The sequence below is a fragment of the Linepithema humile genome, chromosome 2 (assembly GCF_040581485.1).
Source record: "Linepithema humile isolate Giens D197 chromosome 2, Lhum_UNIL_v1.0, whole genome shotgun sequence".
In the NCBI taxonomy this organism is placed as follows: domain Eukaryota; kingdom Metazoa; phylum Arthropoda; class Insecta; order Hymenoptera; family Formicidae; genus Linepithema; species Linepithema humile.
Window position 1 is genome coordinate 34,225,090 of NC_090129.1, and position 17,361 is coordinate 34,242,450.

The following is a 17,361-nucleotide window of genomic DNA, read 5'->3' on the forward strand; positions in this document are numbered from 1 at the left end:
AAAGTGGGGAATTTATTTTGGATTCCATTTGTGACTAGCTGGTGTTGGTGAGTAGAAGGCGCTGCTGCACGCACGACGTGCTCGCAGCTCCAGTTCAGTCATCACGATAGGCTGTAGTACGCGTTTCCGATTAATGAATAGACGGCCAACAGGCATCATCTTCGTGCACGAGATTTACCGAGATAAATAACGCCGTGGTGGCCGCCGTTCATAACACGCCGCGAGTATCAGCGGCGAGTTGTAGGGGTGGTCGCGTGGGTGCGTCGCGCCGTCGCGACGCGTCGCGCCGCGACGACAGTGACAGTTCCGGAGCACCTGAAGAGGGTGTGGGCTCGCGACGCGGACGAGAGCGAACCTTAGGTAAGGTCAAACGACGGACCGACTTGCCGAAAGGCATTTTATGAGATTTTCCACCCCCTTCGCAATTTTCATAAGACACGATTTTCCGCTGTACCGGGATCAATCGCTTCTACGCCGCAATCGGCGCAGTATCATCCTCACGAAAACATATTTCCGCGTGCCAAAAATCATGGGAATCTGAATTCCATCTGAAATTTCACCGGTATGTACGTGGAGTCAATATCTTTGCTCGGAAAAATTTGCTCCGCGTCGATTTTCGGCGCGAAAAAGGAGATAGAAATGGGTCGGTCTCACTCTTCCTTTGAGTCATTCCAACGGAACGCCAGCCAGCCGGAATTCCGGGAATTCTAACTGACTTCATATCAAAGTAACTTATGTACAGAATGTATGTGTACGCTCGTAAACACGGTCAGTGGTTGACCCTAGAACGCTACCCTTTTTTCGTCTGCAACTACATATTTTTTGTTACGCATGTCAGAAAAAATTTTGAACAATAATTGCAAAGATATGTTACATTAATTAATTAATTATGATTTAAATGTTATAGATAAGCTGTGATCTTAAGAAATCATAATTTTGCATGAAAATTGATTTTTGGAGAACAAAAATATGATTAGAAATTTTAAACTTTGATTTGCAGCATATCTGCATAAACTTTATATGACAGGAATGTATTTATATAACACATTTCGGAAACACAGCGTTTTAAAATTAAAGCCCATTCAAACGGATTTACGCTTAATTGTTCCAAGTACGACAGTGTTCGCTTTTATCTGATTGTGAGTGTAATCGTTTAATACTTTTGCATGCGTATATTTCACGAGGCTATAAAATAATCGTCTGATCGAGCCTTTATTGCGAAGCTGTTTGAACAGCATCCGGACCGGTAGCAATTGTTTATGGCATTAACCGTATATTACATGTCCGGTTAAGTATAATCAAACTCGTTGGCGTAGAGCGAAAGAAACTTTGTAGATTCACTCGAATGCATTTCGGCGATGGCACATCGAAGGATGCAATTGAATTCACAATTTTATTACATGCATTACACAGAAATTGATCGAAAATTAAAAGACTGTCTTAAATTTTGAAGTAAAATATTCTGTTTGCTCAATAATTTTCGAGCACCCTATATCCGCGGAATGGTCATGTGAAAAAGTCGAGAAGGAATTTCATCTGTCATCATAATAGACACATCATAATAGCAGAAGATTATTTAATATTACGACGATCCGTTACTGAAGGCGTCGCGCCTCATCATTTGCTTTTCGCTTTTGTCTAAGTGTTAATTACGTAACATTAATTGCAATAGTAGTTTAGATATTTTTTACACATTAACAGCATATATATTAAATATTATAATATATATGTATGTATATATAAAATTTTATTATTTTTATACACGCAAAATAAATTGTTACAAATTTTGTGCAAAATATTTCACGCGAATTACGAAGCGAATTTATAGCGTGCATTTATCCGAAGGTGATCATTTATAAAAGTCATCACAAGTGATGCGGCGCGATTATCGTTATCGCGATGAGAGTAAATTTTCTTTTTCGCGATAACGGGGTCCGGAATGTACGTATGTTTACTCTGTTATCGAGCGAGACATCATCAATGTTGCATCCACAATCGTACGGTTTCTAACTTGCGGTATCGAAAACTGAACATACGGTCGCAGGTCGCTTCGTCTATCGCCAATCGATACTTCCGCTTTTCGCCATGGCTTTTTCACGTGATGTTAATTACAAGCTGAACGGAAACTGCATCTATGCACCGGTGCGTATCTTTTTGCAGAATCGCTATCGAAACGCGGTTATCATAAAAGGATTGGTGACAGATGTGTCGCGATAAGCCCTCTTTATTTTTCGGAGGAATGTGAAGAACGCGACGAATACATTTTTGGAAATTTAATCTTTCGTTTAATATCTTTCGAATTTAACGTTTTTCATAATCTTCTGTCTCAAAGATGATGAATGACGATTTTTGATAAACGATAATGGGAATTGAATGTCATTATGCATTATTAATTTGATATGTAATTTACTTCAAAACAATTCTGAAGAAAGAGTTCTCAGAAGATCATAATTGTGTAGAACTTTAGATTATCGCTACGTCGCTATAAATAAAACATCAAAATTGCGAAACAGTTTTATATTTTTTAAATTAAATAGTTTTATATTTTTTTAAGTTATCAGTTTTGTACATCTGCATATATATATATTCGTATACGTTTTGTATTTTTTTAATCTGGAACACTATTTCATATTTTTTTAATTAAAAACGAAGGGCGAGGTCGTAACACATTTACAGCGGTGACAAATATAATACATTCAGTGATGTAGTAACCAAATATAAACACGAATCGCGCTTTTCTTTTTGCCATTCTCATCATCATCGCATCCTGCATCACAGCGTCCTTGACGTTATCGATGATCAATAGGCGAATTGCTAAAGACACAGCGACTAAATAAGGCAATTAGTGTGATTTGTGTGTGATATAAACATGACACGTGTCCACCCAACTGCTTATATTGCGGGATTTTATCTTTTCCAATAATATTTATTATTATTATTTTCCACTATAAATAAAACGAAATAATTCATTGCGTTGTAAATAAATATCGTTGGCCTACAGCTTTTTTACTGAATACTTAATTATTGCACAATTATTTCCACAAACATTCCTATAAAACTGTGCTATTGCGTTTAATAATAAACGCAGTGCTCTTTCAGACACAATTTATCACGTAATTTTTTCTTCGTCATTGAAAAACTATGCTATAAAGTGATCGAAGTTTAACGCACCAACTCTCGAATCGATATTCACATTCTGCAAAGTTGCGAAAGCCTTAACTTAATTCAACATAATTTAATCGCGCGAAATTACGCGCTAACTTCGTCAACTCGAATTTTCTGCATTATTGCTTTTCGCAATAAAATTCGGAAAAACTCAGGTCATTAAAACAAATCGCGAAACAGAACTAAATGTTTATCCAGCATTTAATAACAGAGAAATCTGAAAACTTTTTAAATTAACGTTATATATAGAATGTCGATTTTACATCAACGATGATCAGGAAATTTTCGGCATTTGATATTTTGTATGCGACGACTTAATTGAATTTCATTATTTCATTACATTCTAAATATAAAACATTTAATAAATGCACAGAATTTTAATTTTATTGATTATACGATTCTGATGAAACTCTATCAAGGAGACTTGAAATGGTAAAGTTATTCGAAAAGAGTATAATGCTTACCGGCCTTGACGCGACATTTGATAGCTGCCAATCACATACTTATATCCCGGATATAAGAGGTATATGCGAACTTTCAACGGTACGAGAATTGTTATTGACAAAGATTCAGTGATAGAGATGATCTAACTATCGGAGATAACTGCTGATAAACCTATCAGAAGACAGCTTTTTACTTTCAATAATATTTTTTTATTAAATCCTATTATTAATACAAAACATTTCAACGAATTAATTATTAAAATTATAGGATAATGAAGAATATTGTAACAGATTATCTAACAAATTAAGAAGATAAATATCACGATGCTAAAAAATATATTATAAATTAATTAATACATTTGATAAGCGCGAGACAAATTTGAGCTATCACTTTTCTATACGTAATATTTTTATGAATATTTTATCGCGCGTGCTGCGATTTGATGGATATAATACAAATCTTAAAATAACTCGACATGCACATTCTATTTCAGTGCTTATCATTTATCGTTATCTCATCAAAAGTTTGCGCGATATACTAAAAGCTCGTAATATGCATGGCTCATGTACAATATACACATTTCCGATAATAGCCAATAAATTATATAATATAATGACTCGTGCAACCGCCCCCTTGTGAAATTCCCTGTAGAATTTCCTATCGGCCAGAGAATTTCTTACGTCATCAGAAAATTTGAGAGGAATGCTCAAACATAAATATAAAAATACAACAGCAAAAATATCGAACTTTAAAATTAAAATGAAAAAATCGCTTGTTTTTGACAGACGAGATTTTTTTCAGAGCTATTGCCTTCTCTTCTTCTTCTCCTCTTTCTCTTTCTTTCCTCTCTCTACCTCTCTTGTTGAATAATTTGTGCTTGGGCATAAATAAAGTTATTTCCGGTAAGATCAACCTGTCAAATATACGAAAACCGAACGTTCGTACATGCTCAGCATGTTTAGAGCTCGAAATACCATCACACACTTTTTTTCCGACTATCGAAATCTCGACAGTGCTGAAATTAATTTTTTCTGCACAAACTCAGTTTTAAATCCTTTTTTTTCTTCACAATTTTATTGCATGTAAATCAGAGCCACCGTGTATGTAGAATAATGACGTCAAAGGCCATTGAGCAATGTGATTCCCGGCAGTTTCGCATCAGTTATAGAATCACTGTAATAGTTATGAGAACGCTAAACTAGAGGCAACTCTTATAGAATACAACGCCATTATCCGTTCTTCTCCTACGTTGTTATACGCCATCAAAGGCACAATCGCTGTTTTAAATTTGCGACGGAAGCTCGTTAAACAATATACTGGATTATCTGCGAGACAAAGAATGATGAAGTTATCTAAAACCGCCTGACAGTCTTCTACGCAGAAACTTTTTAATTTATTTTCATAGAAATCTTAAATCTAGTCTAATCTATTTAAAAGTCTTAAATTGAATCTAATCTGTCAATCTAACAATCTTAAATCGTTTAATTTCTTAAACTTTTTAAAATTTTACAATTTTTATTGTCGATTTAACCGAAATAAATTAAATTTATCCAGTAGTTTATATTTAGTGTGAGAGTATTTGGCTTCTCTCAGTAGTTTGATTTACAAAGAATCGCAATAGCGACCACAAATATATCTCTACACGCAGCGCCGAACTTTATTCCAGCCAGGCAGATAACATGCGAGTGACGTCAAATGAATCGTAAAACTAGCTTCCGTCCATTGACCTAGCATGCAAAATTTGTCCCAAATCATTCGAAAGACATCAGCGTCCGTCCGGAATCGCGAATGACTAACAAAGAAAAATATTAATGAAATAATAAATCGATTTTTTTGTTATTTTTGTTTAAAAAAAATAAAGAAGGTATTTAAATGTTTCCATTTTGTTTGTATAAATGTTTAAAAAACTTAGTTTAATTAACAGAATTTTATCTCATGTTTGTGCATTAAATAAGTAAAGTTTTTTAAAAAATGGGTAAAGTTTAGCTAAAAATTTACAACTCTAATCTCTGCTTTATATCTTTGCGATATTCAACTTTACAGACTCCCTGCTGATCACTGTGTTCAGATTGATAATAAAACATGTATTTTGGTACTCCGCGATAACATTTGGCACAATGACGTCAAGTGCGTACGTCAGTTCTCTATTCCTCTTTGTTGATTCATTACATCTACAGTAGACGATCTTGTATTCTCGTTGAATAATTCTTTTTATAAAGAATAAATAGAAGAATCTTTTTTTATATAGCTAGAAAATAAAAATAGAAACATACTTTTCTCACGAAAATTTACTATTTTCTTCTTTAACAAATTTAGTATTGATTTTCCCTCAAAGAAAATTTAATCAGCGATGTAATCACCAGACTGTTAATTTATAGTAAATTAAGAATTAAAAGTGTAAATTGGCAACGCAATTTTATATTTGAATTTGCACAAAGTAAACTTTTTTCTTTACAAAAATTTTATTTAATATTTCAATATTTCTCTCGGTTATATTTCTTTTTTTTTTAAACTTGTTACTTTCTAGAAATTGAAGAAAGTTGATATTTTTCTTTGACATATATACGAGAAAAACTTTAATTTAAAATATTTTTCAAAAGCTATGTTCCCAGAATTTCATTTAGAATTTGTGTGATACATGATATAAATCCATCTCGCGTTACATTTGTCATTTGGTATCCGTATATCTACAACCGATAGCGGCGTGCGACGTGTAAAACCCCGCGAGTACAAATTATTGTCCAGGCATTATCGTATTAAGAATTATATGAACGGCGATTGAAATTGACAACCATTTGTCGGAACAGTTCAGTATAAGCTCGGCGTTGTTCCGAAGAGCTCCGCCATCTTTCGTCACAATTGCGTTTCGACATAATTTTGATTTACGGTGCAAACTATTTATTATTTCGGTATAAAGTGCTAGCTTCTTAAAATACGGTGAAAAATAAGAAAATTGTTTTTGAAAATTTAGCTCATGTAAAGTCTTCAGCTGCGAAGTATTCGAAAAGTAAAATGCAAAGAGGTCCTTAATATGATATAATCAAATCGAATCGAATAATTCGAATTACTTTTAAATTGAATCAAATAATTTGAATTAATTAGATTAAACTCATGAATCAAATTTATGAGTGCTAGTGACATACTGCTCAGCAATTGATTAGTAACAATTAAAATAGAAGTGCTTGCCGTTATGAAAGAGCAAAGAAAAAATATAATAGAGGTAAAGTTAGAGAGACAAAAATTAAAGACGAAAAATTCGAAAATCTTATAATGCTGTAATGTAATATTGAAATTTCAAAATAATATTTTATCAATAAATTGTTTTGTCAATGAGTTATGAATGAATAACTTTTGTCAACAGTGGGAGAGCTCAGAGTCGGACTTCTCGGACACTGAGGACTCAAATGAGTTAGGGGCCAGTGCGGGCCCCGAGCTCTACGAGATGGACACTATAGATAGTGTCAATAAACGGCAAGCTACTCGTGTCTTCAAAAAGTCCAGTCTCAATGGCAAGATCACAGTCTATCTCGGCAAAAGAGACTTCGTCGATCACATCACGCACGTTGATCCTATTGGCAAGTATCGATCGATAATCAATCCGCATCAGATAGCCTTATCGACTAAAGTTTCTTAACTAATATCATCTTCTCCACATACATTTTAAGGAAAAGAACAAAATGACTTAAAAAATTGCAGATGGAGTTGTTTTGATCGATCCCGATTACATAAAGGATCGGAAAGTGTTCGGCCACGTTCTTGCGGCATTCAAGTACGGCAGGGAGGATCTGGACGTTCTCGGACTAACTTTTCGTAAAGATTTGTATTTGGCGGCAGAGCAGATTTATCCCGTAGTGCAGGGATCTCAACCCCCCAGAGAGCTGACGCGGTTACAGGAAAGGCTTATCAAGAAGCTTGGAAGCAATGCGCACCCTTTTTATTTTGAATTGCCACCCCACTGCCCCGCCTCGGTCACTCTACAACCGGCGCCGGGGGACACCGGAAAGCCCTGCGGTGTCGACTACGAATTGAAGGCATTTGTAGGCGAAACGGCAGACGACAAGCCGCACAAACGGTACAAGTCTTAATTTAAAACTAAAAAAAAAAAGAGTCTCACTTAAAACCCGCTTCAGACAATCCGTAATTCACGACAGAATTCAAGATAGAAATCTATTTATAATTTTTTATAGTAGAACATATTCTAGATGTCGGGAAATGATGCAATTTACAGGAGTTGCGTGAGACTGGCGATCAGAAAGATCATGTACGCGCCGTCGAAACAGGGCGAGCAGCCCTCAGTGGAGGTCAGTAAAGAGTTCATGATGTCGCCGAACAAACTTCATCTGGAGGCTTCCCTCGACAAGGAACTCTACCATCATGGCGAGAACATAGCTGTGAACGTGCACATAGCAAACAATAGCAACCGGACTGTGAAAAAGATAAAAGTGTCGGTTAGGCAATTCGCAGACATCTGCCTATTCTCCACGGCGCAATACAAATGCACGGTCGCCGAGGCCGAGAGCGAGTGAGTATGCCCTATCTAATTATTCTCCACCCTTTTATCGTGGAACAATATTGCATTCCGATCGAAAGCGCGTTACAACAGAACGTAGAGTAGTTCGACGTAAAAAAAAGCGATTTCGACGATAAAACCAAACACGTCAAAATTCCAGAAGATTGAATCCTCATTATTTTAAACAGTCATCTTCGATTTTAAATGAAAGCTTATTTCATTCCTAGATGAATGACAAGACGTCTTGAGGATCGTTTCGTTTGTCAAAATCGCTTTTTAACCGCTGTAAAGTCATTTATAAGTTGGAGATCAATTTCTTTTTAATTTAGTAAGCGTCATTACGATAGTTTAGCGTCATTAATAATTCACGATCCAAGTATCAGCGATTTAGAGGTGCCAAAAAAAAAGTCTTGACACTCAGATCAGAATGTTTGACGATCGTAATCGGGCTTCTGCTGCCCGACGTCCGCTATGACAAAGTTCTAGTAATTAAACGCGTAATAAGTAGGTCTGTGACGAGCAGGAAAATAAGATTATTGCACTGGCAGTATAGGGGTAACGCCAGGATTCACCCTGAGTAAGGTGTTCTCTCTAAGGCCGACGCTTGCCGAGAACAAAGACAAGCGGGGTCTTGCTCTAGACGGTCAGCTTAAACACGAGGACACCAATCTCGCGTCTAGCACAATGTGAGTGCGAGATTAAGAGCTCGCTGTATTCCTACATTACTCTTTCACCTCTCCTGCCGGGTACTTTGGAAGAAGGAAAATAAGATGTTAGAGGCTGGAAACCGGCCAAATGGCTCGTGTCGTTTCTCGTCATATTACAACGATATCTTACGACGAACGTCTAGACGTCTTTATGAGAACTTGTCACGCCACAAGTGCCAGAAAATTACGTATAGCAGCAACGTACTATTGCATCTTTTAGAATAATTTTATAAAATGACTGAGAGAGAGAGAGAGAGAGAGAGAGGAAAATATCAGTTGCTACACAACTTACTTTAACGATATTAAAAAATCTTGAAGAAGTTAACTGAATTAAAGATCAAATCAAATTGTAACTAAAAATTATAAGCTAAATTAATCCTTCGCAGTTTTTCAGATCTAATAAATTTAAATAAAATTAGAAATTAAATAAAATTAAAAATTTTATTTTATTACCAGTTTTGTTATTCAAAAAGTTTATCAATTTTTTTTCATATTTTTTTAGGAAAATATATTAATAGATAAGCTTGTTTCCAGCCTTCTTTTTTGTTCTCTTCTTCCTCTTTTTAAAAATAATGAAAAATAGAATGGCAGTATTTTTTGGTGATTTTGTGCTGGGAATTTTTAACGCGGTGGCCTGTAATCTTGTATAGATTTTGATCGGTGGTGGTCTCATTTCCTCTGCAAAATTCCCTTTTTTTACACACATTCCCTTCTTTTCAATCCTTTTCGTTATATTAAAATATGTTTTATATAAATTATACTTTTTTTCTATTAAAACTTATTTTTTATTATATTACTTCACAAAAATAGAGAAAACACTTTTCAAAATTGAGCAATTTTTAAACTATTCGGCAAAAAACTTCAAAAATAGCCTAAAGCACGCGAGAGTTCAAGCTTTAAAATGCTTTTGGGATTTTTTCTCGATGATGATTTTTCGCCGAGTTACAGCGGTTTGAAAATTGATGGAATTTGGTGAAGCGTCTCGACGCGGCAGAACAATGTGGTCGACGGCACTGTGCGCGTATTAATGGCGCGCAGTCAGCCAGTTTCAGCCGCACTGCTCTGTCGCGCTTAAAATTCCGTAATTTTTAAAACGTTGTAACTCAGTAAAAAATTATCGTAGACAAAAAATTAAAAAAAGTATTCTAAAGCTTGAAACTTGTATTTTCGCGTGCTTTGGACCGTTTTTGAACATTTTTACCGAGTTTCAGTGGTTTAAAAATTGCTCGATTCGCAGCGTCTAAAAAGTGTTCTCTACTTTTTTTGTAATATATATTATAAATTCTTAAAATCAAAATAATTTTCTTTAATAATACACATATAAACGTAAACGTTTCTCCTTGTATCCTTCAGGCACTGAAGTACAGGATTGTTGAGTCCTCACTCGTTCTTTGTAATTGTAATTTGTATTGCAATGTGAATGCACACGCTGACATAGTGTATGTGTACTACAACAATATAATTAATTTTGTCTACATATTGTACTCATCGTCCTATTTTAATTTATCGTGAATTTCGACATAAAACCAGAACTATACAAACTGTTCTCATTGTCACAAGTAGAACGTCATAAAATTACAATTATTACTCAGTTCGTGCAAAATCGGCCAATTGCAAAATAAAAGCAAAATTCTCAAAGAGACATATTCAATCAAAATTTCTTGAGTTCCGATAAAATTCTGAGGAGATTCTCTGACTTCCTCGGAGCGGAAAAAAAAATTCTCCGAGAATATTAGGTTTTTTTCAGATTTCGCAGGTATACAATCTGCAGTGTGAAACATTTTAATAATATTGAAGATAAATATATATTTAAATATTTTGTCGGTAATCTATTTGCGTAGAGAGTGCGCGACTAAATCTCGCGTGATATTTCGATCCACATGTGGTAGCACATAGTAGCGCATTGACATTCATGCTGATTGTATGTTCAACTGTCAGGGAGGGATGCCCGGTGGGCCCGGGTTTCACGCTGAGCAAGGTGTTCATGTTGACACCCCTTCTGGCCGACAACAAAGATAAATGGGGGCTCGCCCTCGACGGCCAGCTCAAACACGAGGACACCAATTTGGCGTCCAGCACCCTGTAAGGACGCGATGCCTGAAATTGAGCCTGCGACACGCAGACACGCGCTTAGATGCCGATTTACCGCGCCGCGTTTTAGTCATGCATTTAGCGTGTTTTCAAAAACAATATTTTAAATATAAGAGTGCAGAAAAAGCAGATGTTTATGCAGACCAAAATTTTGACACAATTAATCGTAATTTAAAACATGACTAAATCAATGAGAAATATTTTTGTCAAGCAGATGAAGTGTAATGAGATATTTTCGGGAAGATTTAAATAACAAAATATTTAAATATACAATACGAATAGTTAAATGAGACGAATGTGTTTTGCGCTAAATGAGAATGCGAAAATGCGGGCGGTGTTTGTTACATATATACACATGTGTCGTTCACGCACGCAACGCGCAGCCGAACACGCCTTTGGGAATTTCGTTTTCATCTGCAACGCTTTCTACACGACGGCCGGAAAAGTACATGTTGGCTGCCTGCAACGAAGCTTTTCTCAACGATCGATTGATCGAGACGGCGAGCGACTGGCTCAATCATTTATCGAGCAACTGTGTAATTCTGTTTTGCGATATTCGCACTGAGATTCACTGGGAGTCGTCCTTTCGTGCGTCCTGAGTACCATAGATCCGTGTAATCTCGGCACTCCGAATTATGATCCAGCAATCATTTCGCAGTATTCTAAATCGTGACATCGATCCCGAGATTTAAGTATTTTAAATCTCGTCTTTGTAACAAAGCAAATTTTTATTCCGTTAATTTCCATCTATTCCTAATAAAATTTCTTAAACATTTCACGAAACATATTCCAATATCATCGAAATAATTGAAAGATCTATGATCTAAGGGATTTAGGATGCAAGAGCAAAAGTGTAAATCAAAATCCTACTTTCCTTCTGCTTGTGCTTGTGAAAGCATGGCATCGCCACCGCATAATTGCATGGAAAGATAAAAGTTTTTTTATTTCCGCTGTAACACTGCATTTCTGTTGATTACAAAAAGAATGTGATCACTGCTTTAAATGTTCACACGAGTATCATTGAGTGTGTCACTGAATAATGCCGCTTTCCATCTCATTGCTAGTAAAGTAAGATTAGTTTGCAATTTTCTTTTTGTTGCTTTCCGACTCTGCATGATACTGTTACACAATTAATCCCGCATGATCTATTAATATTTATAAACCATAAAGTGCTGATAGTGATGAGAGATATATTTCGCAGTGTAGTCGATCCGTCTCAGCGTGAAAATCTCGGCATAATTGTTCAGTACAAAGTTAAAGTCAAACTTTGCCTCGGCGCTCTTGGAGGGTAAGTTCTAATACATATTTAAGTTTGTTGGAAACCTAAATTCAAGCACACACAAATCGAAAGGCTTGTGTAAATTCAAAAAATGTACAACATTGGAATTATAAGTTTATCGACATGATTTAAGCATGTTATAATTTTAAGATCTTCTACAATTTGCAGAATTTTTAAAATTACGAATCCTAAGTTTAAGGATGCAGTTATGGATTTAATACGAAGGTGAGTCAAAAATTTTTCGCAAAGTCGTTATTAAAAAAATAAGTATTTATTACTAAAATTTAAACAATAGTTTATTTTTCTAGCTAAATTCCATCACAGTTTTTCGATTCTTCAAGAATCTTTTGATCGGAGAATTATTTTATTATAAATTGCAGCTTTAAACTCCCGTCATTATTATAGGAAAACATCTCAGCATACTGTCTAAATATATCGTCAACAAATTATCAATTAAAAGATGACTTGAGAAGAACTGGATTATTGGAAGATTGTAATAAGATTGCAACAAGACGCTTTTCTAATAACAATTAACTGCGGTATAACGCACTGGTTGTTTAACAAAAAAGTTATTTTCAAAAACCAGAGAGTTGAAAAAAGTTGAAAAACATGATAATTAATGAAAAAATAAACTATTTAAATTTTTATAATAAATATTTGTTTTTTTTTTTTTCGTTTTTTTAATGACGACTTCACGAAAAATTTTTGATTTGGCATCGTATTATTCTTATGTTATTATTTATATTGTTTTATGTTTATATATATACCATTATCGTTCTGGCTATAACAGTGAATTAGTCGCGGAACTGCCCTTCATTCTGATGCACCCCAAGCCTGAAGAAGAGGAACCAATACCATCCACAGCTCGACCAAGCCCCACGCACAAAACTGATGGTGGGGAAGTTCCTCTCGATACAAACCTTATTCAATTAGATACGTAAGTAACTGAAATATTGATTTGGACATAATTCTCAAATAGAATGTCTGAAGTAAAACATCACTACAGATATCTAATTCATTTATTAATTTGATTGATAATAGTAATTCTTTGTGAATATAATTTCCGAATCAAAATTTTTGACAATTAAATGATTCCGCTCGTCTTTCAATTATTTTCTGTCTACTTTTATAGGGAAGCGGACGGCGACGACGATATAATCTTCGAGGACTTCGCTCGTTTGAGGCTGAAAGGCGAGACAGAAGCTTGACCGTGCTCCGCCAATTCCTTGATACATTTTGATGCATTCGATAACGTGACTCGGACGCCATTATGTCGCACGCAAGATGGAAACTATACGACGTCGTCAGTAATGTCTATGACAGCGATGTCGCAACAACAAACTTAAATAACATTGTTTACTAAGTTTATTATTGCGATATCACTGCTACTTTTAAGCACAAAATGTCATTGATAACGGTGTTGCACCGTTTCGTGACAGTTTAACGTTTACCGTAAAAAAAAAGCTGATTGACTATATTAATAGAAAAAAAATTTTTAAAGAGAAGAAAGAAATGATATAAGAGGAAAGAAAGAAAAATTTTTATAAATCGGAAACGCTGCCGAGAAAATCATTCAAGAGTCATTACTTTTACTGATTACTAAAGATGATGAAAATTCTATCGAAAATTCTTAGGACTCTTCTTGTCTTTTTCTTCTTTTCATTATGAAAGAAAACTTTACACATTATTTATCAAACAATTATTAACATAATTAAGCAATAATTAATTTAATCATCATTTTTCTGTGTTCATCATTTACTTGTGATGATTTATTCTTGTGAGAAAAGTGTTGCAAATTGTATAATTAATACTACGAAATTCTTCACTAATATTGGCATCATTTTACGCTTTGGCTGTGAAGACTAAATTTGAGAAAAAATTCAAGAATCTATAGCCAATGACGTATTTATTTTAAATCGTAAGAATGAGAGAAGCTGCTACAAATGATAAAATTTTCCAGTCTTCTCCTTAAAAAATATTGCAATTTATTTGTCATTAACTAATTATCATTAACTAATTAATTTGTTGATATAATTATAGATTACGAGTTAATTATCAACAAATTTGCAGTTAATTGATTAAATTGATCGCAGTTAATTGATTACAAATTTTGGTCAATTGTAATCCGTATTCCGACTGCACATTTAATGCTAATTTCTTAGACTTCATAATTTTATATGAAACTTTCCTATAAAACAAATGAAACTTAGAATCAGGCAACACATTTAAACGTGCGATGGGAATATGACTCTTCAGATCTACAAGCAATTGCTTTTAATGATCGCGATTTTTTAAACACGGCCAGTACATTGTCTTTAAGTTACTTTAGCACAAAAGATAAGCGTTTGTAAATTTCAGATAATTAATTTTACTTTATCATTACAATAAATACGTACATTAATGCACATTGCAATTATTGTTTGTACAAAAAAAAGATGGGACAATGGTAAACGGTTTTTTTTTTATATAAATTTTGATAAATTTATATCTAATTATAATTAATACGAATAAAAACAATTATTCGCAAAATTGGGATAAAAAAACAATTTTTTTTTAAATTTTTTAAAAATCTTTTTGGGATAGGAAATTACAATAATGAAAAAGTATACCACAAGTCTATAATGATCACGTCTTTAGAAAGCCCATTTAGAAGTGTTTCATGCAATAATTCAGTCACACACTTGACAAAACGCGAAGAAATGCACCAGAAAGAAAGAAAAAAGGCGTTTCGAGATGCAGATGTCAATTCGTAGATGTATTTATGAATAATTTGTAGGACTTACCGTAACGTTGTAAGATTTGTAACATTAATCCGTTCGCACATCTCCCTTCCTCCAATTTTACAATTAACCCGATCAATTAAATTAAGATGAGCACTGTCCAATCGTAAGTATCGACTTCGATTAGTATGCGTTTTTAAGACTGCTCGAAAATTCGATTTCCGCGCATTGCCATAGAATGTCGCATAACGTCTCAACTCACTGTCCTATTTAAAGTAAATCGTTTAGCAATTTGATATCAATTGCCTAATTAAATCTCGGAACACACAGAAAACTTTTGCTATAAAAATTGAAAAGGACGAGATTTGTTATTAATTTTTAATTCTAAAGAAAGTCAAGTCAACGATGAATAGTCCACGTTGGCAACGAAGATTAATTAATGGCGACATTAATTAAAAAGTTATACGAATTATAGAGCCACGACAAAACTAAGCAGCATTGAATGCAATTATAAGCAACATTGTATGCGTGTGTGTATGTGCGCACCTGTGCGTACGCGCCCACACACACACGGTAAGCAAGCAAGAAAAAAAAAAGAATATTTTTTATCACGTTAGCAGTTATAAATTGCATTTAGACAAGATAATCAAGCGTGTGGTCCGCATTTTTTCGTCACGCGCTTAATGTTAAATCAGTGGCGAGAATGCTGCGGTATTTTCTCATACCAAAGGCAATATTTTTGTTTTCTGAAAAATAATGCTTCTCAAAAAAGATATTAATAGAAAATTGCGAGGGTAAATTATATTCAAAGGAACTTGCAAATAGATACAACATTCGAATACATTTGATTTGCTATTGATTTAACAAATGATTGAAACATATATTGCATTTAAAATTTTTGTGTTGGATTATATTGATAGATAGCCTATATATATATATATACTAAAAATCTTTAAGTTAATTAAGTATAGTTAATTTTATTCTATATATCTAATTTTATTCTGCATTCACGTTTATAATTACTAATTTATTAAATATCCAACAGGCAAATTGCTTTGAAAGTCCCTCCACTTTTTCAACTTGCTCTCGTGAATAAAATAGGAACGTACATGTTCAACGAATGTAGCTATTTAATTAAGGACAAACTTTCGCGATCAAACGTCGATTCTTCGATTGTTGTTTTAAACATAAACGATGTGTATGAGTGTGTATATGTGCAGGCTTATATAATGAGAGTATATTTTATATCCGCCCGCGGACGCGCGCATATTTTTTATATGATCGCAAACGATAGATCGTTAACGTTTTTATTATCATCCGGATAGAATGAGAATCGCAGAAGAGGATTATATCGCACAAAACTGAGAGGAATAATTAAAGTCAATAAAAGGGTGCCGTCTCTGTAATTCTAATGTTCGAGATTGTTTTTTCGGCGTAAACCGTGTCGCGTGCAGAGTGTCGCACAAAGATGAGAATCTTGTTGATTCATGACGCAATTCCATTCAATCATTTTCCGACGGGTTTTTTGAGACACTCTGTATTCGAGGCATCGCGGTATCGCCGCGATAAGGAAGACAATTACGCTTCTTCAATACGATATACTTTGCAAGCTTACATGTCTCTCACTTCTTTCGTTTCATTGCAAATTTCGTCTTATTCTTTGTGTGCAACTAAGAAGCCATTGTGATTAAGCATATCGCGAAGCGCATATACTGACATCAGAATGGTTGCATCGTTCGACATAGAATGGAAATAATTAATTAATTGCATCGCGCATAATAGTAAATAACACAAGTTGGAAGAAGAGAGAAAATAAGAAAAGAAGAAAAAAAAAAAAGAATCAAAGCAGGAAGGAAAGATTATGCGCTCGTCTTGAAAGTGTATTTGTAATTAATGTAATCGAGTTGATGTACAAGTGTTGTGGTTCTCACTTACAGCTGTTACACGTGTAAATCGTAAGAGACGAGAGAGGGCCATCATTGCTAACTTGTACATTGCACTAGGAACCATTAATTTATTAAAACCTTGCAAATTGCGCATTGTTAGTTAGCAGCAAAGTTGTGTGTCGTTCATAATCGTTCGTTGTTCATTCGTAAACAATCCGTTTTGTATGTAAAAGAGATTACAAGAGAATTAATGAGAGACACAGAGAGAAAAAGGAGGAGGGAGAGAAAGGGAGAGAGAGAGAGAGAGAGAGAGAAAGAGAGAGAGAGTGAATGAAAGAGCGAGAGAATGTAAGAGTGTATCCGTGTAAAGTAAATAGTATGAAGTAACTAATGCATAATATATTGTATATGTAAAAATTGTGTATTCTCATATTGTAACTAGCTGTAATAATTTAATAAATGCTCTATATCGAAACCGCACATTATTTTTACATCTTGTAAATCTTTCCGGTTTTCTTTCTACTTTTTTTTTCCTGCTTAATTAATAGCTCGTGTTTGT

General features: G+C 34.5%; 1 protein-coding gene across 9 annotated transcripts; it reads left to right on the forward strand.

Moving 5' to 3' along the window:
- The first annotated feature begins 72 nt into the window (after positions 1-72).
- Positions 73-17,277, forward strand: krz (beta-arrestin protein kurtz). 9 transcript variants are annotated; one of them, XM_067349905.1, is made up of 10 exons: positions 73-360; positions 6,971-7,184; positions 7,306-7,681; positions 7,838-8,131; positions 8,668-8,805; positions 10,765-10,908; positions 12,119-12,205; positions 12,365-12,421; positions 12,987-13,133; positions 13,329-17,277. In XM_067349905.1, the coding sequence occupies exons 2-10, from the start codon at positions 7,052-7,054 to the stop codon at positions 13,402-13,404; spliced, it is 1,452 nt and encodes a 483-aa protein (XP_067206006.1). In that variant the 5' UTR covers positions 73-360; positions 6,971-7,051; the 3' UTR covers positions 13,405-17,277. The 9 variants fall into 9 exon arrangements, with proteins under 9 accessions (XP_067206006.1, XP_067206007.1, XP_067206004.1 ...); XM_067349906.1 differs by lacking the exon at positions 73-360 and adding an exon at positions 6,385-6,496; XM_067349903.1 differs by lacking the exon at positions 73-360 and adding an exon at positions 6,392-6,829.
- Positions 17,278-17,361: the final 84 nt, after the last annotated feature.

Bases quoted from the DNA above. Each gene is read 5' to 3' on its own strand.
- krz (XM_067349903.1), top strand. From the start codon at position 6,800: ATGAAAGAGCAAAGAAAAAATATAATAGAG. The intron at 6,830-6,970 runs GTAAAGTTAGAG...TTTTGTCAACAG, and splicing joins AAAGAAAAAATATAATAGAG to TGGGAGAGCTCAGAGTCGGA. The intron at 12,206-12,364 runs GTAAGTTCTAAT...TACAATTTGCAG, and splicing joins TGCCTCGGCGCTCTTGGAGG to AATTTTTAAAATTACGAATC.